This window comes from Festucalex cinctus, chromosome 20, assembly GCF_051991245.1.
Source record: "Festucalex cinctus isolate MCC-2025b chromosome 20, RoL_Fcin_1.0, whole genome shotgun sequence".
NCBI lineage: Eukaryota > Metazoa > Chordata > Actinopteri > Syngnathiformes > Syngnathidae > Festucalex > Festucalex cinctus.
In genome coordinates this window covers 10,274,727-10,295,679 of record NC_135430.1, presented here as the reverse complement: position 1 = coordinate 10,295,679, position 20,953 = coordinate 10,274,727, and the positions used below count along the sequence as shown (strand labels likewise).

The window sequence follows — 20,953 nt, the reverse complement described above, 5'->3', positions numbered from 1 at the left end:
GTCAATCTCTGGGTTAAACGAAATCTTGACTTATTCTACACTTATTTTCATTATTTTAATTTCAATTATTTTGGGGATTTTTTTGTATTTTTTTTACATTTATTCCTTTATTTGTGTACTGTACGTTTGATTTTGTTTCTTTATTATTAACCTTTTTTAGTTAAAAAAAAAAATCAGTTTTTTATATGATTTAATTACTTACTCAGGGCATTTTCGATATTTTTTATTTTTGTTTTATTATAAATTAACTTTTTTCTGATTTTTAAACAATCGCTAGTATCATGAAAATATATTTTATATCAATAGTAAAATAAAGTCTTATGACAAGTTGATGCAACACAAAAGTTCGAACTGCTGTAATGACTCAGCCTAGACTATGAGGGGCGCTACAGGTTTTCGCACGTCTTCAACCAACGACAGCGGTTGTCGTTTCCCGCTGAAAACCAAACAAGCAGCGAGGAGGAACCCTCGAATGAGTGGTCACCGACATGGAGCAACAAGCCAGCTGCAACAACGACAAAACAACAACGACCGAAGAAGATTATAACACCAGTCAGCTCACCGTTGTGGCCTCCAAATGGATTCTGGACTTCTTTTTTGCAGCCATTTGTCGTCGTTTTAAAGAGAGGAATCTCGATGCTTTCAGTGACGCCGTCTCAACTTATGAAAGTAAGTTGTCTTTCAAGTCACACTTCATTCTAGCATTTAATTTGACTTTCTTAATACAAGTGCACCACAAGAAATGTATTTAATATTGTGAATGGTTCACCTAATTTGCTTGTAAACTTGACCAACAAGTTACAACGGCACAGGTTTTCCCACGACCCCCAAAAAAGTGTCGTGAGGGGACATTTTCTGCACTTTTCAAACACCAAAAGCAGCAGTGGACATAATATTAATCATTATGCGTTCTGTCGTCTTTTATTAATGCAGCGAAAGTGGGCAAAAAAATATTATTTTGACGATAATCTCAACAAAGTGTATTTTCCATGGTTTGCCGCTGTTACTACAAGTCCCAAAATGCACCGCAGCGGCTCCCGTTGGTCTTTAAAGGGATCACGTACCTGGGGTTATTTTTGACGATAAAATACGTTTTAAATAATGTTTCTGTGCGTCTCTGTGCCTTTTTTCATCTAACTACTCAACTCAAGTTTATTTATATAGCGCTTTCAAACAGCCTGAGCTGTCACAAAGCGCTTTACAGAAACACAAAAAACAACCATAAAACAAAACATTAACACCAATACCAAGGCCCCAGTGGCTTCGTCAGGGGGAAAAAAAGTATCCACAATGGTATTCGTACACCCCAATTCTTGGAACGTGTTATATTTTATACTCCTATTGTTTCTTTTTTTAAATATTTTTTTTAAGGAATTCCTAAACGAGATTAAATTCCATTGTGGATACTGGATACTTTTTCCCTGACGAGACCGCACAGCTTCTCTCCTCGGGAGTGGGGACCTCCTATAGGAATTCCTAATATGTCCAAATCAAATTTTAATCCACTAAACTTGTCTTTGAGTATTTAATACAAGTACAACAAATAAGAAATACAAAACCTATGGCCCCTCCCAATGAGATAATGGATTATAAATCTGTGCCAGTCCTTTTTTCCCAGGGAGAGCTGTTTTTTTGTGTGTGTTTTTTTCTAGCTTATTTAGTGTCATAGTTTAATCAAAACAGCCAACCTGGCCTGGTGAGTGACGTGGGTGTCAGCGAACGAGTGTGTAGATTTCACTGACTGAACTGTTAGACTGTGCGTGCTGAGTGACAGCGTTAGTTGCGGGCATCGACAGGTCACGTGTATGAACAAATTCTCACTACTTCAACAGATAATCTGAATAATTTAGAAAAATGAAAAGGCTTTTTTTTCCGCTCTCCCTCAGCCATTTGTCATGCGCCCTTACTCGAGGGAGGAAGCTCACAAGAGAAAACCCATATCTGCGCCTTCCTCGCCCGAGTCATGCAAGGAAAGCAGTTGGGTAAGACTCCCCACCATCGATTCGGTGTCACCGACAGTGCAACCTTTCGTTTGTGTTCATTGCTTTTTGTCGCCGTGCCTCCAGACATCCGATTTGATGACGATGATGGTGTGATGCCTCTGATGTCTGCGGCCATGCTTTGGGTTCACCTGAAAGATGTTGTGGAGGATGAAAGCTTGTTTGAAAATGTCACGGTTCACCTGCTCATACAGGTGATTTGGAAATGGGCGAGTGGCTTGGAACCATATTTGTTCTTTTTTTTTTTTACCATTGTTGATTCTATTTTTAAGATTTTAGGACGTCTAATTAATCCAACATGTCATGCAATTTATGGCATGTTTTTGAATCAGGATCTATTTTTTTTTTACTATTAAAATGCATTCCCCACCACTGTTGCCTTCAAGTCCTGGATTCCGCTGTTTCACGTCACGTTGTGTCCTTCCTTTCTCAGTCAGTAGCCGTGTGCTTGGAGAAAGGCCAAAGTACGCTGGCGTCCGGCGCACTCAAATGGTTCAAAGAGCAACCGGAGTATTCGCAAAAAGTGGGCGCCAAGCTCTCCACCATCGTGGCGCAGATGGACACCTACCACCCGTTCCTCACCGTCTTCAGTTTTGATCGACTGCTGGAGATAGTGCAGACCTTCGTGGACGCCTACCTGGCCAAGCATCCATCCGACTTCCTTTTCAAGGTGTGCTTGCTGACTCTTGTCATTTTTCTGCCACTTTCAACCTTGACCAAGACCACTGTCTAGATTGGATTAGAAATTTGTCGACCTATTTTAAGTTTATATAATAGTAAATACTAGGGGTGTGAATTGCCTAGTACCTGACGATTCGATTCGTATCACGATTCACAAGTCACGATTCGATTCGATACCGATTAATCCCGATACGAATTTATAAGTCGATTGTTGCGATTTTTTTTCATTCAAATTTAGAAAATACTAATCAGTAGGCTTGTAGTGTGTAAGATTTATATGAAAATGTATTATTTATTTATCTGAAATTTTAAAAAGTCTTATAGAGGTTGTAATCTGCTTCATGTTTGGACAGCATTAAAATGAAATATTAAGGCTTAATGCTCCGTTCATATAACATTCTTCCATGCTCAAGGTGTGAATCCTAACCCGAAGTAAGACGTTTTGTTGAATATTTTTCCATTAAAAATGGAAGTTTAAAAATCGATTCAGCCGCCTATTGAATCGATTCGAGAATTGCGCGATGTAGTGTCGCGATATATTGCCGAATCGATTTTTTTTAACACCCCTGGTAAATACCATAGCGGCGGAGAGAGTTGGAAGACACTGGAGGTGAAAGGTCAGATGTGGATTAACCCTGCCTTCATGTGTTATGGGAAAGATGGAAGTTACCACTCGGAAACTCCTAATTACGACTGAGTTCTGTTCATGTGATTTTGTTTCATTGTGTATGCTACGTAATTGTGCAGATTCTAAAACAGCCTGCTGTGCTAGCGGACGTTAATGCCCTTATAAGTGTTAATAGTTCTTTCCATTCACAATTCCTTGTGCGCTCTCCACCATGTTGAAACTTGAAAAGTTCACTCAACTCTGAAACGCCGGTATAAAAATAAATTCCCAGTTCTCCAGGAGAAAATACGATGTTCACGTGCAATTTTCTACTTGACGTATTTACCATAATTACGATACCACATGAAGGCAGCATAAGGCACAGAGGAAACAAGCTAACATAGCTTAAAGGAAATACTTTCATATTTTTTGGGCTACTAAAACAGTGTGATTTGACTTTTTTTATTTTAACTTCAAATTTCACTTTTTAAAAAAAAATATTTTCAATTCAAATAGAATAAAAACACACTTTCCTTTTGTGTTTTCTGACATCAAAATTTATTGTTTTAATTTTTTATTTTAATTGAAAGAAAATCTGTTCATTTAAATGAGGGGAAAACACATTTTGTATCTTCTTGCCTATAAATCGTGTTTTTCCTTGTATTTTGTTTTATTAAATATAAAAACATGAAGACATTACTTAGTGTAATTTATTTTAGTTAAACAATAAGGAAAATTAAAAAGAAAGCACTTTTACTTTTACTTTCTGCATTTAAAATAAAAAGATAAGACTTATTGTCATTCTAACAGCACAGTTTTTCTTCTTTTTTTTTAACAACAAAATAAAGGGAAAACACTTATCCTTGGTATGACCTTTTAAAGTAACTTGCTATTCCTCATGATTTTATTTGATTAAAATCTTTTCAAGTAGTTATTTAGGTACACATAAAATTTGTATTTTAATTTTTGTGTTTGAAATGTACCCCATCCCCAATTTCCACAACAGAACCGGACGAATTATTCGAGTCCCTACTGGTCATGCTATGCGTCATTCTTCAGGATGTATTGAAATATTTTGCATCATTAGCCAAATTCCATTTCGACCGCTGTTAATTTAGCCTTAGCTCATTTTGGAAGGGCAGCCAACCAGCCGCACCTCACGTTGTCACGCGCTTTCCCCATCTTTGGGATCGGGGCAAATGTGTCGCTTTTTCATTTTATCATTGGAGTGTCGAATGTTTTTCCATAATTGGGAAGGACCGAGGTCGAGCCCGGAAGGCCGTATTTAAGTGGCTAGCCTCATTTGGCACTGCCCCAGCACATTTAATGTAAAAGTTAATTGGTTTGGAAAAAGTAATATGAGGAGAGATCGTTTATATTGAGTGTGTGCGTCCTACCTCTCAGGAAGCCATCAAGGTGGTCCAGTCGTCCCAGGGTGTTGATTCGACGGACGTCATGGCAAAAGGGGACAAGTCTCTGTTGGAGAAGTTGGACTACGCAAGATTGGGGAAACGGTAGGAAACGTTCATTTTGTGTTTTTCATAAACGTAGCTGGTGTGTTTACATGACAATCCAACACTAACCTGCACGTTAGGCTAAGGGAAATATGAATGTATTTAATGGATGTTTTGAAAATATAAAAATCTGAGGCAAATCACTATTTCTGGAAAGTCTCCTGAAGTGGTCATTGCCATATACATCACCAAGATATTAAATCCCTCACATTTCATTGTAGTCCTTAATCTTTAAATCATTCTCCTGCAAAATGACAAAAGAAAATGAGTTATCCCACTTTAGTAGTTCTCAGGGGCTCAATTAAATCTTCCATGAAATGAAATACTGTATTCTCAAAAGTGGCTGCATTGCCTTTAAAAGTTGCAATGTATTTGTGTTGTTGTGTAAAACGTTGCCCTATAGAACAAAACCGAACGTGACAAAAGTGACAGTTGACAAGAATCCGCGCGTCTCCCTCCGATGGCAATCGGTAAACGGTGAGTCGACGTGTTAAACATTCTTCGTAAGCGCCTCTTTTATTAACTCCATGACCTCGCGTTTCGTCGACAGAATTATTGTCCTCGGGCGTGTCGCCCGCCGTGGACGAGCAAAGCACGAACGCTTCGGAAGACGCCACTCTCTCCCGGGGGACTGACGATTCGCTAAAAAATGACAAGTATGTACTGTGTTTAAATACACACTGACTGTGTTGAATATGAATGAGAAAGTCAAACCTCTCATCTGCTGCCCTACAGGCACTTTTTTTTTTTTGTAAACTACTGCTGCATTCATATTTTACTCACAAATGTCATTAAGATAATGCAAGTCTTAGTCATTATGTTCTAATTGAAGACACTGAAGTACACATTACATTTTTATACTGAAACCTGTTGTCTTAAGTCACATTTTAACTGTTATACAAGTACGTGTATAAAGAAAAGTTTAAACCTAAATTAGTAAAAGTATAACTAGTCCCTTTTCTAATACCTAACAATACATAATCTAAAATTAGAGGGAGCAGGTAAGTATTTGTTGAGTGATACTGGCACCGAGTGGCATTTTATAGGCGAGTCTGGAATTAAGAATTCATAATACTTGTAATCCCATGTTTTATTGTTGCCATTGCTCATATAAAAACACACACAATTGATGCATACATAAAACATGCTTAAAGTACTTTATTCCTCCCATAAACGAAATGAAATTGTCACAGCAGCAACATTCACACGCTCGATGTTCACTTGTGTTAATTCTATAAAAACAAGCAAGTACAAATACAAAAAGTGCAATTGATGGGGAATTAAGAAATGTATATCTTTTTATTCCCCCCCCCCCCTTTTATCCTAGACAAGAACGCAAACTTAGCTCCACAAAAAGCACCCACACCTCCGGCCGAAGATTGTACTCCAGTAGTGAGTTTTTAATTCATCCTCTTTATTGGATGTTTTTTCCTTCAAAATATTAATACGCAGTACATGAACAGATTCATCACAGCTGAACGCATCGCCAGACCCCGTGGTTGACCGTAAAGCAAAGACAACAATTTTGGTCAGTAAAACCTGTTGATACTAATTCTCACAGTTTATGTATTTTGACAAAACATCACCATATTTTCACTATAATGTTATTTTCTTTCTCGTAGAACGTCCTCTTGTCCAGCGACGACAAGGCCGACCAATCAGAGGAGATCACTATAAAGTAAAGCCTCCTTATGAGAATGTATTTACCGAAACTGTTATGTTGCGGGTCAGTTTGAGCCATCTATCCACGACCCCCGAGGCGTTATTGCTATTCACAAACACAAACGCAACATTAGAGTTTACATTTATTAACAATAAAACCCATTTTATTTTATTTTATTTTATAACCTCTTACAGGACAAAACGCAAACTTTTGTCACCTCAAACAAAAGCGTGGGAGCCGGACGCTACCATGAAGCCTCAAGTGAAAGGTAGTACCTGCGTGTGCACTTTTTATCATTCCATTAAAAATTAAATCATTGCTTTTCTATTTTCCAGTTGTAAACAAACCCGTCATCAGTCCAAGGAGGACTTATCAGGTCAGTTACACCAACAGAGAACGACCGTCCATCCTTGGTGCTCTTATTTATGTTTCTTTCCTTGTAATGTAGAGATGGACATCGGTGCTGGACATGAGACTGATGCAGGGCGTCCGCCGTCACGGCAAAGGCAAGTGGCATCACATCCTGCAGGATTTTGACTTCGAAGGCCGCACTGGCGTGATGCTCAAGGACCGCTGGAGGGTTCTGGAGAGGAGCCACAAAGTGGACTAAAAACATAAAAGGGCAGTTCATTTTCTCTCTTTTTAAATTGTGTATTGTTGATAAGCTTATGTGCCACTAGAGGGCATACTTTGTCCACTGAAAAATCTTAACTGTGTACTGTTGCGCAATGAATTTGTATAAATGACACTTTGTACAGGGCCTGTTCTCATGAAGATTATTTTTGCAATGTAATTAGTAGGACTTGAAAAGTCAATGTTGACTCCATGTTGCAAATATATACATGCAGAGTGCATATATTTGAGAATTTGTGTGCAAATTTTTCATGAGAACCCTGTCTGTTGTCATTTCACGATCCAGAACAATGGGAATGTGATTGGAATAAATAACATATTAAAACGCATGAAGCACATCATTAAAACAAAACAATATAAGTAGGTGTAATAGAAATGTAAAAAATAACATTTTAAATTAATTTTCAAATTATGTGCCTTTCGGCAGAAGTTCTCTGAGGGGAGTTCATTTTTGGGGGCTTTTTTATAACAGTCCTAGTAGGTTGTCCACCGTGTGCCTTCCAAGAGTCGGTCAGATGAAGACGAAGCTGTGCTGCGGCGGACAATTGCACTGTTGTGTTTTGCGGATCCTCCGCCACGTGCCACTGCACCGGGGGTTGCCCACTGCCTGCCACTGCAGCACAGCATCCCTGCAAACCAAAACAAATGTTGAATATACTGCAACTAGGGCTGTGAAAGTAATATTAATGGTAATTTTGAGTTGAGTTGTTTAAATTGATGCATTTTTTTTTAAATGTTAAAATAGCTAATTTAATTTAAAAAAAATCATCCAAAAGGAACTTTTGTTTCAATTATAGTGTTTCAAAGAATTTTATTTATCTTAATAATTTATTACCTTTTAAGTTTCTTGTTTTGCACCAAAAAATAAATTTCAATTATGACCAAAATAATCTTGATTACGGTAATATTTTCTTAATAGTCGAACAGCCCTAAACTAACTGTTTACTTGTTTAATTTTTTCATAATTTCTTTTTATTTATTTATTTATTTTATTTAAATCCATTTTGGAATAAGGCTCGAACATAAAATGTGGTAAAAGCCCTTTTGAATGTTTTCCAGATCCACAGTTATCCCGCCATAACATTGTCGCCAACCTGTCCGTTTCCCGGCCGTCTCCTTGGCAACCGCCGCTGTGGTTGCGCATGGCGGGCGGCTGGCACGCCACGCACACCGTGAAGCCTTCGGCGAAGTAGCGCATCCAGCGCGTGTGCGGCCGGTTCTCGGCTGCGCAGTGCGGCGAGCGTGACTCGAGGGAGAATTCCACACAAAACCTGACGGGAAAAACAAGATGCTAAGTCTTTAGCAACAGACCGGAAGAGTGGAAATGGTCTCCTGGTGAGCAAACAGTCCCACTGTTGTGGTTACTCACCCTGCATCCAAAGGGCTCCCGTAGGGGTCCTTCTTGGGTCTCCGCTTGCCAAACTCCAGGCTGGTGATAAATGCAGGCCCTGATAACAAAGGCGTCAATCATTATAGTGCATTCAGAGACATTCGAACACGACTTGGTCTCACCAGTTTCCAGCCCGCACGGGGTTCCCCGGCGGTCTCTGTAGTCCATGCAGCCGGCCCGCTCCTCCAGGGCCGGACAGGGCTCACCGCCATTGGCGGGCCGCTCGGCGATGTGTCGCACCCGCGTACGCCAGGAGGGTCGGCACGGCTCCGCGCAGCCGCTCCAGAAGCTCCAAGCTTTCACTGAACATGCCTGAGCTGGAGTTGGGGATATTGTGTCAGTGGAGCAAATGAGAGGGCTTTGATATGACCTCGGCGTAATGGGAAACGTTAGCCGTGCTAAGCTAACCAACAAGTGGCCATTTGTTACAGAAACTGAATAGCTGATTTAGTGGAAAAAGCAAAAAGCCCATGTGTTAGCTGAGTAGCATATGCTAATAGGTAGAAGCTAGCTCTTAAAGAGGAAGTCAATCCCCCTTTATTTTTTTTTGACAATAATATGCTATATGCAGCCCCACTGGTCCAAATATGTATCAGTTAAGCAGCAAAATCCAGCCACTTTTGTCCATCTAAGAGGGTGGCCATTTTGCCACTTTCTTTCAACTCAAGATGGCGTCAGTGTTGCTCAGGTCTTAGGTAAAGACCAATCACAGTTCACCTGTTTTCTGAAGCTGAGCTGTGATTGGTTGTTCAATGTTGCTCAGGTCTCATGTAACAACCATTCACAGCTCAGCTTCGGAAAACAGGTGAGCTGTGATTGGTCGTTGCCTGACCCCTGAGCAACATTGACGTCATCTTCAGTCGACGGCAAGTGGCTAAAATGGCCGCCCCCTGAGATGCATAAAAAATGGCTGGGTTTTGCTTCGTAACTCTTACTCCACAAATGTAATATTAATCATTATGTCATATTTAGACTCGTGAGGTCACATATCCTCCTGACTACCATCAATTCAAATTTGTCCTCTGTAGTGGACTTTTTTTTTTTTAATCCTGAATATCTCCCACCCAGTGCATACGATTGAATTAACTCCTTTTGTGTTCTATAGAGGACATTCAGAGCTTTCCAATGATACCAAATGTGTATGGGTGGGGCTTTGCTACCTTTGACTGCATCATAAAAGAAATTGGCCCTCAGTGCAAGCGCTTTTAGGGAAGAGGAAAAGTAAATGTATAACACTTTTTTATTGAACAAATTTAGGCTTTAAATGTTGTTAGCATGTTTTCCATAAGACTCTTAAGAAGACAAAGTATTGTTTGAATTATTTTAACTCTATTTGATCCTAGCATTTAAGTTTTTAAAAATGTCCTCTGTAGTGGACACATCATAGCTTAAAAATAAAAACCTTTTATTTTTCAAAAAATTTCTTTTGCAGTGTTCCAGTTACTTTATAAAATTGAGGAATATCAAAATAACATGATTGGACGATATATTTTTTTCCCTGGTAGTCAGGAGTATATAAAATATCATTGTTAAGAAATGTTTAAGGTTGATTTCCACTTTAAGCTGGAAATTAAATACAGAAGTCATTTGCTTTTTCTATAAATAGGAGAGGGAAAATGAGTCATCTTAAAATACTTCCTCTTTTCACTCTTCATTCAAATTTACAGTAGTGTGCCACCATCTAGTGACTGACAGTGGAATTGCATCCAAAATAAATAAAATGTAGTTCTAACTGAACAAAAAACAGTCAGTAAAATGGCAGGACTGTGAACCCAGAACCCACCACTGACTGAACACGATTGTCTCCACAATGTAATATCTTAAACTGATCGACTTAATCGCATTCTTCAAATGCTTGTCGTTCTCCCCTACGGCTCAGCCCAGCTGGGCAAACAGTTCCACCTCTGCGAGATATTTCCGTAATAGATAAGCATGCGTGTATCTTATCATCTTTGTTAGGAGACGCCCTTATCTCAACAAGTACCTGTCGGCGCTCACCTGGGCAATGCGAGGAGTAGTCGAAGCAGCAATCCCGCGCGGTGGCGCAGCCGCGGTCGCAGAAGCACGTCCCGTAGACGCGGTCCATCCGCCAGTCAGTGGAGGTGCAGCTCATGTCCCGGCCGCTACAACATTTTCCCAGGCAACCAGCGGAAACCCGGCGGCGCTCTCCCATAGTGGCCAAAAGCAGCAACAAGTAGACAATCTCCATTTTGATGGATTGTCAATTCGTGACAAGTTGCAATCGTGGCAACTCCATGTGCCCGGCGCGTCTTCCGCCGCACCTCTCTGGAGTCTGAATGGACTCAGAGAGGGAGGAGGAGGAGGGTGGTTTGTTTTTCTGCCTACCTACCCTCCTCCTCTGCTTCCTTGCAGCACGCCCCCGCCACAATCACCACACTGACGATGTTTTTTTGTTTTTTGTTTTTTTTTGGGCCACCCCAGAAGTCCCTGAGAAGAAAGGAAGGAATGTGAGTGCTTGGATGTTCTCCATGACGGTGATGGTGCCAAGCGTTGTTCTACTAATCTGAGTGCTTTTTGAAAATTCTATTGTTCAGGCTCTTATCACTGCGTCTGCCCTTTTTCCCAACAGACTTCACTCGTGGTCGTTCATTGCGTCGGAGATTAGATGCCTGACCATGTGGTGATCTACATTGTACAAATGAGGCCTCTTGCAGGGAGCGTTCGGCGAACCCTCTTGGGCTATAGAAGGCGCAGCAGACGTTTGTAATGACTTCTGCGTGATGCTCCTGGGAGGTCAAGCGACAATAATAACCTTCATCTCCACCATGATCATCATCATCACCGGGTGAGACCGACGCGTCTGCATGACCTCACAAATGTGTTGGGTATCCTCCATTTTGGTGGGAAGTACCGTCGTCCCAATATAATGGTACCTTTAGGTACATGATGTGAATGAACTTGAACGATTTATCAAGTATGAGGCTTAAAGATGGTCATTTTCACTCGCAGTTCAAGTTTACAGTCAAACTAAATTTAACAAAGACCCCGCTAGCATAATGCTAACGTAAAATATAAAACGCCATTGACATTAGGAGTGTGACGATATCGCAATAAATTGTGATACTTTGTCCCCTTGATAGATTATTGATACGTCTACACAAGTATCGCGATATTTGTAGTTAATACACAGACACTATAAGGGCTCCATTGTTTATTACTTATTGAGCAATTACTTGGCGGGCCACTAGAGGGAGATCCTCAAAAGAGTGGCGGGGGAAATGGACGCAAGTCTTCAGGCGAAGAAGACTCATGAGCTTAGTTTTCGTCGTCTTATTATTATATATACAGTATACATATTTTTCTTATTATAATATGAATTATTTTTATTTATTTATTTTTTGATTATTATTTCATTTTTGTTCATTATTTATTTAGTTTTATCGTAGATTATCGTGGAATTATTACCTGAGCAATATATCAATAATTATGGTATCGTCATATCGTGAGATCAGCGTTATCGTGAGCCTTGTATCGCATATCGTATAGTATCATATCGTGAGGTAGCCAGAGGTTCCCACCCCTAATTGAAATGCTAATTATTAGCAGAACAATTACACCTGACAACTGCAAAATGACCCCACTAGCATAATGCTAACATAAAATCGAAAAAGCCATTGACATGCTAATTATTAGCGGCATTAGTGGTGGTTTTACAACTCTTTAAGCAACAGATACAGTATTAGAACACCAAAAATGGGGCAACTCGAGTAAAAAAAAAAAAAAAAAACGATACCGGAAAATATTGCTTCCCTTTGAAGGTAGGTAAACACGCAATCAGTGTTTTCCGACACCCCTTCCTTTAATGTGCATGTACGTACCTGAGCGCGGTCCTCCATCACTGCCGACAAATACACTTGTGGGCGGTTTCCTGTCCCAGGTGTCAAGGTGACGTCTATATGGGGAATGTAAACCGTGGCTGTTTCCGTGGTGACGCCCGACCCCGGTTGCCATGACTTCCAGTTGTTTTGTTGACAAACCGGCCGTCTCGCTGGCAATGAGCTCAAACTCATCTGTCGTAGACTTTTGTGGAGGTTTGGGGTTACATTTGTTTGGTTAATGGTTACGGTAGGATTCCGCTAAGGTTTCGGTTTCCCTATTATAGCAATAAAGGGTGACTCAACAAAAAGTCAGGTGATGAGCCGTGGATCAGTATAGTGCAGAATGGATGGTAAATATACATTTCAAGCAACAGTATCCAGCCTTTAGTTCCGAACAATCAATAATCCAGAATTACAAGATAACGCAACATGAGCAATCACATCTATTTCCGCACCGACAATGCGCTTTTTTGTCCTCGCGCCCACCCAAACAACAGGTGACCTCAAACGAAGCGTGCTAATTGCCCCGACTGGGGCCGAGAGTCTTCCCCAACCCAGACCCCCCCAGTCATTGTTCCGCTTAATGAGCAGCTCAGGCGGCGTCATGAATCGTCGCTTTTGTTCGCCGCCTGCCCCATTCATGCCCTCGCCGCTTCCTGCCCGCCGACCGCCATGTTGACGCGTGTGCATTCCCGAGGTCTCCGTGACACATGAGTCACTCTTTATGGATGTTTGACTTGGCTTCTGTCGCCACGATGCGATTAAGCGGGCGGATATGCAGCAAATATATTGTAGTTTTCTTCATCGCGTTGTTTGTACTGTCAGGACTCTCATCCGGGGTCAATATCGAGTAAATCGGTGTGAAACAAGCACAGTGACAGTTTTTAAGTGAGTATTTATTTAAGTGGTGAGTATAACACAAAAATGTGTCTGTCTTACTGTTGATAAGTTATATTGTGAGGAATGTCACCTAGTAGAAAGATTGCAAACATTGTAATGCGATATCATGTGATATGAGTGCGGTCACAGCTGTGTGGATGGGCTTTTTTTCCCCCCCCCTTTATTGGTTTCTATTGAAGCGTCCGGTTAGTGTTGACACGCAACCTGCTTTTGATGGCTTTCTGGTTGTCTCCAGCAGAAACTGTTCACACAATAATATGAGCAGTTGAGATGGATGACTTGAAAAGAAAATGTTACTTGACTGAACAAATGTACTGTACTAGATTAAATGAAACGAGACTTCATTAAGGGCTCACAGTGCTTTTATAAGTGCAGAAAAATAACAAATTGGTCACAAAAATGGACATTTGTACTCTGCTCATTGAACAAAACAAAACAGCAGGGTATTAAATACAGTAGAAGGAACAGGCTTACACATCGATCGATTGTCAAGTCTGCTGTGGATTAATCGAGTCTTGAGGCAGAATTCACCCGGCATTGTTACAAACATTTCAACGGTTAAGTGGGAAAAATGATATTTTTGACAAATACACTTTCGCCATCTTACAACAGTATACAAATATTTTTAAAAGCCAATTTAATAATCCAATTTTCTAATGTCATCATGAAACAGATTGTTTGCCCTGAGTAAAAAAACAAGTTGTTAACTTGTAGAAAAAGACAAATAGATTTTTTATTTTTTTATTTTTACAGCTGTGCAGTCAATGAGTTATTACATCAATAAATAAAGTGATGCACGTCAGAGTTGACCTCCAGCTGTCAGCCTATATAACAATCTCTCGTCAGTTCTTGAGAAAAAAACAACAGCAACACATTCAGTGCAAAAGTGAACTTTTTCTACCAACATCCTTCGGAGGGCACATTTTGTGAGGACTATAAAAGGCTTGAAGGCACTCACTGACCATTTGGGACACTTCATTGGGTACACTTGCACAATCCCCGTCGATGTTTCCCGTCTTGTTGTGGCTTTGTCCTCACACCTTCCCATGACACAGCATGAGTCGTTGCGCCACCTACTGGGGAAAGTTGTCATCAGTCTTTTGAAAGTTTTTTGGTGCGAGTTCATGTTTTTGGTACATCTTTTTTTTTTTCACAGGCAGTATATTTTACAGTGTTTTGAAATTTCAGTTGTATAATTTTTTTTATATAATTTATATTAGGTGTACTACAATAAATGTATATAAATGTGTTTACTTTTCAAACTTTTCAAGTTTCATGTTACAAGATTGAATATTTTTGAGGAACAAGTTTGTTTTTTTTCCTATTAGTATTTCATGATATTATAGTTGCTAAGTAGTCTGTTGTGAATAAAATCACATTTTCTGGATTTTTTTTTTTTTAATTACTTTAAAAAAAAAAAAACTGAAAGCTGATCTCCCCCCCCCCCCCCAAGAAAATAAATATTTCAAGCAGTATATTTTTTTAAAATGAAAAACATATTTTTCTAAGATGAAGAGGTTTTAGTAGGACAATAAGAAACATTTTAATAATAAAATTAAAAAAGGGGGGTCATGTCATATTACAGATTTTTTTTTATTTTATTTTGAATTTTAGTTATTTTTTTGTCACAAGAACAAATCCTATTTTTTTTTATGAAAAACTTATATTTCAAAGAAGAAGAAGGTTTTAGCAGAACGATAAAAAAAACATTTTAATAATATAATAAAATCTTATCTGGTTGATTGTATTTTTTCCAGATTAAAAAAAAAAAAAAAAAAAAAAAGGTCAGGTCATATTACAGAATAAATATTATTTTTTTAATTTCAAATTTTCAAGAAAAAAAAAATCTTAAAGTGAAAAAGTTCATATTTGAATACAGTCAAAGTATAGAATAAAATCTTGTAGTTTTGTATATTTTTCCAGATTTAAAAAAAGTCAAGAATAACTAGAATAAAATCCTATTTTTGACTTTAAAAACTGTTTTTCTGAATATGGTACAGGCGTACCGGTGAGCTTGTCACTCTGTGGAGAGCGCGGTCATCTCTTTGGCTAAAGTCACAAGGCCGTCGGCTTTTGGCCTGGCGCCAAGTTCCCGCGCGCCGTCCCCGGTCGGGTTCCGGTTCTCGTCCAGCGGCCGCGGGTCCTCCTCGGCCACGTAGTAGCCGCCTTCCTCGGCGACCATCCGGTCCACGCGCTCCATCAAGTGCCCCACCTGCGTCTGTTCCTGGAACACGCAGTTGTTGATGACAATGTAGCGGCGTCCACACTTCTCCAGCACGCGCTGCAGCTCGGCGCCCTCGCGGCGGATGTAGCGCTCCAGCGAAATGGTCTTCAGCACCTTGGCCCAGGTGAACACCACCAGGACGTGCCGCCACACCCGCTCCCCAAACAGGCCCACGTGCTCCTCGATGCGAACGCGGTCCACCTCGGTGAACATGCCCACGGGGATGACCAGGATGAAGGCGTGCGGGCCCGGCGGGCACAGGGTGGCACCGCGGACAAGCTCCTTCTTAAAGGAGAGAGGCGTGTCCTGTGATGAGTACCAGCCGGGCGTGTCCACCACGGTCACAGGGCGCCCTGCCACCTCCGTGTGCCGCGTCACGCAAAACTCAGCGGCACGCTCCAGGTGGAACTCCTCACGGCCCAGGATGGTGTTGGCTGTCAAGCTCTTGCCAGGCCAGCGCCAGCCCACGACCACCAGACGCAACGGGGACAGACTCGGCTCAGGGCCGTTACTCTTGCCGGACGGTGACGACGCTGAAACGAGGTAAGACAAATCGCTTTATACAACTTTGGAAAACGTGCTACGAAGGGGGCATTCTCAAACAACAAAATGTGCATGGGAATTGCAGGTATTGTCTTTGTCCACTTGGAGTCACCATCCTCACATTCCTCAAGAATATATCTGTGACAAAATTTTGAGTACGTGTCTAAAGGTTGGGCTGGGCTTGGTGGGTGACGTCTTGCCACAATCGTGCCAACAATTTCTAGTGTGAAAAATAAGTAGTAGTCTTACAAAAAAAAAAAGTTATATTCTCTCGAGAGAAAAACTGTTATTGTTCAAAATAGGCATATTCTTATACAGCTAAAAAAAAAAACGGAGTGAAAAAGTGGTAGTTTGAAAATGTTGGCTTTTTTGAGTTTCTTCTTGTAACATTTGTTTAATAAAAAAAAAAAAAAAAAAAAAGTAATAATTTGATAGGGGTAGTGGTAACCCTGTTATGGCCAGTGACGCAAGTGAGCATTTCCTCCCACCACTGTACTATAAAATGAACTTTATAAGAATTTCTGACGTCATAGAAAATATTAAAAGATGCTAAAAAAAAAATATGGCATTTATTCTTTTTTATTTTTCCGTACCGCATTCTCGCATGACCGTTCGAGCTGCGTTTGTTGTGGCTTTTTAGCGGTCACGGAATGACACGGAAATGTCAGCAACAACCTCTTCGTGCCCCTTCATGACCAAAATAATAAACTAAAATTAGTTAATCTGAGTTAGGATTATGTTAGCGAAGCTTCGAAACGTGTTAGCGTCTAGTTTAATAAAGGCGTTTTAGCCAGAGGGCTAATGTACACGTTGTTAGTTAAACGTTTCAAAGTCGGTGAGGGTTAAGGGGAAAAGGTACAGGACGGATAAAAGTCGCCAACTTACCCGAAGTTGGTTCGTGAGTTTTAGCTTCCATACTGTTCAATTTCAGTCTCAGTAACTTTTGGATAAAGTCGTTCGGTTACGTCGACGAAAGTGCGGAAGCGCTTCTGTTTCTTCCTGCTTTGCAACGTCACACTGTCAGAAACGGTCACTTCTGGACTGTTAGCAAAAACGACAAAAAGAGAATTTGATCAGATGAAAATTGATTTGAAAGTTTGACTTTTTTTTTTCTTTTTTTTTTTTAAAGCAAATCTTTCCTAAAATTTATTTACCCCGACGAAAGCGCTTCCTGCTTCGTGACACCACCCACCAGGTTTTTGTTTTGTTTGTTTTTTTCTTCAAGAAAAATAATCTCATGAAAGTAAAATTTTGTTTCGAGAAATAGCTACTAAAACAGTTATATTACCGGTTATATTTTATTAAAGAATAAAAAAAATCGTGTGTTCTTAACCTTGGCGACGACATTGCGCCCTCTTCCGGAATAATGTAGCGTTTTGGCCCCTCAAGGAAATTACACAAGAATAAACATTAAAAATAATTTCTGCCAGAAGTATCCTGTGTACAGGTATCACCAAAATGGTGCCCATGAGCACCAGGTAGCCCCCAAAGACCACCTGTTCTGAAAGTAGCTCAACAATTATGGACCGTTGTGATTTCCTGGGAAATGTAGAAGTGATCATTACTTGCAGGGATATGCTGTACTCGTTGTTCACACTAGATAAATAGCAACATTAATAGCATCATACTAATTTAAGCAAATTTATTTCAGAATCAGAAATGTGTATCAAACTGGTAGCCCTTCACATTAATCACTACCCAAGAAGCACAGGAGCTATTGGTTTAAAATACAATTTTAAAAAAAGTTGGTGACCCCTTCTGTCTGAAGATAGCTCCAATTTAAATGTGACAAAATGTCAATTGAAGACAATGATTTATTGGCAATTATAAACAACTTACATGTGATATGGATAAAAAGAGAAAAAAACAAGTAGTATAGGAAGGTGTTTTTTTAAAAAAATTTTTATTAGAGTTGAACATAAAACTAACAATATTTACAATGGAGCAAAGAGTTTATCTACAGCTGTGTCACATCTTGAGTGTAGTTTGGTCTGCTCAGTTGGAAATCCTTCAGTGTTAGTTACTTGGCCACAATTCATATCAAATTTTAAAACGAAACAGGAAATAAAAGTGACAGGAAGCACAGTAACAATTTCCTTCAGCGTAACATTGGCAGCTGCTTGGTGAATACACGAAGAACATGGTTGGTAATTGCTTCAAAACCCCTGAGAGAAAAATAATAATAATAAATGTAAATTTGTCGGTGTTTTGTCTCACGAAAAAATATTTCTTAGGATCCCCACGACTCCAGCATGTGCATGTCGTCATCTTCAGCCCTTCTTCTGGCCGCTGAAAAAAAAACAGACACAGGAAATACATTTGGAATTATGACCATTCATCTATTCTCATCTATTTATTTTTTTTATTAAGAATAAAAAGTATGTTTGGGTCACAAAATGTAAGAATAGTTGCATTTTTAAAAGGAGCAATGTGAGAAATGGGATACTTTTTATTTTAATAGTCACTTTCAAGTCATTTAAAAAAAAAAAAAGTTTATGCGTGGGAAAATATTTATGAAATTGTATTTTTCCAGAAATAAAGTAGTAACTTGATTAACTAATCAATTAAAAATTAATTAATACTAAGTAAATACTCATTTTTAAGACTTTTCTAATACAGTTGTATGTATTCTAAAATATTTTAAATTTTATATATATATATATAAGTACATACTTCCACGGTGAGATACAAGTCCTGCTGATGGCACCGAGGGCAGTCTGGCACTGGGCACGGAGGGGAGGCCTCCCATGCTCTTCAGGTTCTCGTCCAGGCCCTCCTGCTCCAGCTCCTCCAATTCGGCTAGCAGCTCATCCTTATAACAAAAAATTATTTTAGTGGTATTATTCTTTTTAAATATGCAAAGTGAGTAACTTTATGAGGGGCAACGGCAAGAATACCTCGTCGTACGTTTCGCCATAGGGTCTGGAGATGGCGTCGTTGATCTCACGGGCAACATCTTGCTGCTCATTGATGTCCTCCATTAAATCGTCTATCTTGTTTATATCCCTGAGGAAAGAAAACATTTTTTATATAAAATTTCCTACATTGCGCTGCTAATTCGCAGATTTTTCAACTACATATATTTTTATTTATACAGACATTTCCCCTTCTTAGTGGACAATAAAAAGAGGCTTCACAATGTATTTTTTATTTTTTTTTGGTAGCACATGGACTTGGTGTACTCCTCACATGCTTTCGTGGACCTTCTTCATGGCCTGGGCGGCGAAGCCCATGTTTCTCACCACCTCCGTGTTGGTGTGCGAGTTCTCCAGTGCCTCCCGCTGGAACTCGATGGTGGAAAGCGTGCCGTCGATCTGCGTCAGCTGTTGCTCCAAGCGCTTCTTCCTTTTCAGGGCCTGCAGGGCAGCTAAGAGGTTGTTGTGGACATTAGCGATGCCACGGACCAATACGCTAGAAATAATCCCATGGACATGATGAAGCTATTTTTAGTCTGCCGTGCTGTAATTCAAATGGAAGTGACAACGTTACAAGAGAACAATACACTGGGTTAAAACAGGTCTTTGTGTTTTCACCAACATTTTATTCTTGCTGCTGTTAAAAGGTGCCAAAACATCAGTTCAGTTTACACTCATTTAATTAAACTTTGATTTGTATCTACAGGGATTTAAAAACTGACACGAAGAAGGATTTTGTATATGCCAAACTAATACATGTTCTTGAGGATAATTAAACAGGATTTAAATGTGAAATAACTAGTTCAATTGTATATTAATTCAATGTAAGATGACTATACGGAACCTATTCAATCATCATTTTATAACCAATACAGAACTTTTAATCATTTAATGGCATCTATTTAATTGAGCTAATTTCATGCCACTTTTATTCTATATTAATGGGTTAAATGCCAATTGGATATATAATGGATTTTATTTAACATTTATTGTTGTATTCAATTGATTTTTATTATCAAAATTAATTTAATGACACTTTTCGTGGCCTTTATAATTAACCACGTCATTCAATAAAAATAAAAAAATAAAAAGTTTTAAAAAAAATCAGAAGAGAAAGCCGCAAACGATCACAATGTTAACAATTAAAATTTTGAACAACAAAAACATTTTGTAAGGACTTTGCTTCGTGTTTTTGGCCAACAACGTGGGACATTTTCCCCGAAGTGAAATACAGGAAGATGCACCTGTGGCTCATCCTAAAATGGCGGCTCTCATGACACTTTCTCAGGCTTGGACCTTTTAAGACGACGCCTACAACACGACCAGAATATCTTTAAAAGAACCATTTGGGTCCTTTCGGTTGGCGAGGAACATCCAAACATACATACCCCTCTTATTTCTTGTGCCGTGTTTCTTGGCTATCATGATTTCCTGCTGTATTCTCTTTTCCAGGTAGTCCTGTTTCTTGCTCAACATGTCCTCGGTCTCCCGCAACTTGTGGATGGCCTCCTGGGGCGAGGGTCCCGCCTTGGACCGGTGGTGTTTGGACCGACCCCCGGACGACGACGACGAGCCGGAGCTCGAACTCCCCTTGAAGAATTTCGTGATTTTACTCATTTTGTCTGGGAGTTCGTCCGACGGTAAGTAAAAGCAGCGCTCGGTCGCGGTATGCGGACGCCGAGCTGTTATTATTGTCAGGTGTTTCCAGGGTGTGTGTGAGAGGACGCCGAGCTGTTTTTCCAGCTCGACGGGCTTTTGTGGCTGTCAAATCACCTTTCGCCACACCTATCCCACATCCCCATTACATTACCTGCGTGACGTAATCGAAACGCAGGCCCGCCCTCTTTAAGGCGTGACAAAACAAAACCTTAGACCGAATAAATTCAGTTATTCTAATATACTCTTTTTTTTTATAATGTGGCGATATACGAATAAAAGTTGTGTAAAAAATAAAGTTAAATAAATTATTGTCGAATTGTTACGTTAAAAATCACTGCCATCAAAATTCACTTCCGGGGTAATCAGTTGCCTGCTTTCAAAGTTA

General features: G+C 39.8%; 4 protein-coding genes across 6 annotated transcripts; 1 reads left to right on the top strand and 3 right to left on the bottom strand.

Moving 5' to 3' along the window:
* Positions 1-423: 423 nt before the first annotated feature.
* terf1 (telomeric repeat binding factor (NIMA-interacting) 1) lies at positions 424-7,427 on the top strand. Its single transcript, XM_077509019.1, has 13 exons — positions 424-669; positions 1,887-1,982; positions 2,067-2,194; positions 2,434-2,670; positions 4,693-4,802; positions 5,206-5,279; positions 5,353-5,458; positions 6,130-6,194; positions 6,266-6,330; positions 6,425-6,480; positions 6,660-6,733; positions 6,801-6,841; positions 6,914-7,427. The coding sequence occupies exons 1-13, from the start codon at positions 489-491 to the stop codon at positions 7,073-7,075; spliced, it is 1,395 nt and encodes a 464-aa protein (XP_077365145.1). The 5' UTR covers positions 424-488; the 3' UTR covers positions 7,076-7,427.
* sbspon (somatomedin B and thrombospondin type 1 domain containing) lies at positions 6,920-10,808 on the bottom strand. 2 transcript variants are annotated; one of them, XM_077509021.1, is made up of 6 exons: positions 10,487-10,808; positions 8,611-8,805; positions 8,468-8,546; positions 8,193-8,369; positions 7,589-7,727; positions 6,925-7,071 (listed from the first exon to the last, which is right to left on the bottom strand). In XM_077509021.1, exons 1-5 carry the CDS (start codon positions 10,695-10,697, stop codon positions 7,610-7,612), a joined length of 780 nt encoding a protein of 259 aa, XP_077365147.1. In that variant the 5' UTR covers positions 10,698-10,808; the 3' UTR covers positions 6,925-7,071; positions 7,589-7,609. The 2 variants fall into 2 exon arrangements, with proteins under 2 accessions (XP_077365146.1, XP_077365147.1); XM_077509020.1 differs by having other exon boundaries at positions 6,920-7,727.
* A 2,763-nt stretch (positions 10,809-13,571) lies between these two features.
* On the bottom strand, positions 13,572-17,006 carry gimap4 (GTPase IMAP family member 4). Of its 2 annotated transcripts, none has more exons than XM_077509023.1 (3): positions 16,880-17,006; positions 15,234-15,984; positions 13,572-14,303 (listed from the first exon to the last, which is right to left on the bottom strand). In XM_077509023.1, the coding sequence occupies exons 1-2, from the start codon at positions 16,908-16,910 to the stop codon at positions 15,245-15,247; spliced, it is 771 nt and encodes a 256-aa protein (XP_077365149.1). In that variant the 5' UTR covers positions 16,911-17,006; the 3' UTR covers positions 13,572-14,303; positions 15,234-15,244. The 2 variants fall into 2 exon arrangements, with proteins under 2 accessions (XP_077365149.1, XP_077365148.1); XM_077509022.1 differs by having other exon boundaries at positions 13,572-14,300.
* Positions 17,007-17,894: 888 nt separating this feature from the next.
* Positions 17,895-20,712, bottom strand: chmp4c (charged multivesicular body protein 4C). The gene is made up of 5 exons (XM_077509251.1): positions 20,298-20,712; positions 19,184-19,361; positions 18,892-19,000; positions 18,668-18,806; positions 17,895-18,283 (listed from the first exon to the last, which is right to left on the bottom strand). The coding sequence occupies exons 1-5, from the start codon at positions 20,524-20,526 to the stop codon at positions 18,225-18,227; spliced, it is 714 nt and encodes a 237-aa protein (XP_077365377.1). The 5' UTR covers positions 20,527-20,712; the 3' UTR covers positions 17,895-18,224.
* Between the last annotated feature and the right edge of the window lie 241 nt (positions 20,713-20,953).

Coding starts and splice junctions, on each gene's coding strand:
- terf1 (XM_077509019.1), top strand. CDS start 489: ATGGAGCAACAAGCCAGCTGCAACAACGACAAAACAACAACGACCGAA. Junction 6,481..6,659: donor TCAGAGGAGATCACTATAAA/GTAAAGCCTCCT, acceptor AACCTCTTACAG/GACAAAACGCAAACTTTTGT. Junction 6,734..6,800: donor CATGAAGCCTCAAGTGAAAG/GTAGTACCTGCG, acceptor TCTATTTTCCAG/TTGTAAACAAACCCGTCATC.
- chmp4c (XM_077509251.1), bottom strand. CDS start 20,526: ATGAGTAAAATCACGAAATTCTTCAAGGGGAGTTCGAGCTCCGGCTCG. Junction 19,362..20,297: donor CGGCACAAGAAATAAGAGGG/GTATGTATGTTT, acceptor ACAACCTCTTAG/CTGCCCTGCAGGCCCTGAAA. Junction 19,001..19,183: donor AAGAAGGTCCACGAAAGCAT/GTGAGGAGTACA, acceptor TTCTTTCCTCAG/GGATATAAACAAGATAGACG.
- gimap4 (XM_077509023.1), bottom strand. CDS start 16,910: ATGGAAGCTAAAACTCACGAACCAACTTCGG. Junction 15,985..16,879: donor AACTCACGAACCAACTTCGG/GTAAGTTGGCGA, acceptor ACCTCGTTTCAG/CGTCGTCACCGTCCGGCAAG.
- sbspon (XM_077509020.1), bottom strand. CDS start 10,697: ATGGAGATTGTCTACTTGTTGCTGCTTTTGGCCACTATGGGAGAGCGC. Junction 8,806..10,486: donor CTACTCCTCGCATTGCCCAG/GTGAGCGCCGAC, acceptor CCCCAACTCCAG/CTCAGGCATGTTCAGTGAAA. Junction 7,728..8,192: donor GACGGCCGGGAAACGGACAG/GTTGGCGACAAT, acceptor TTTGGTTTGCAG/GGATGCTGTGCTGCAGTGGC.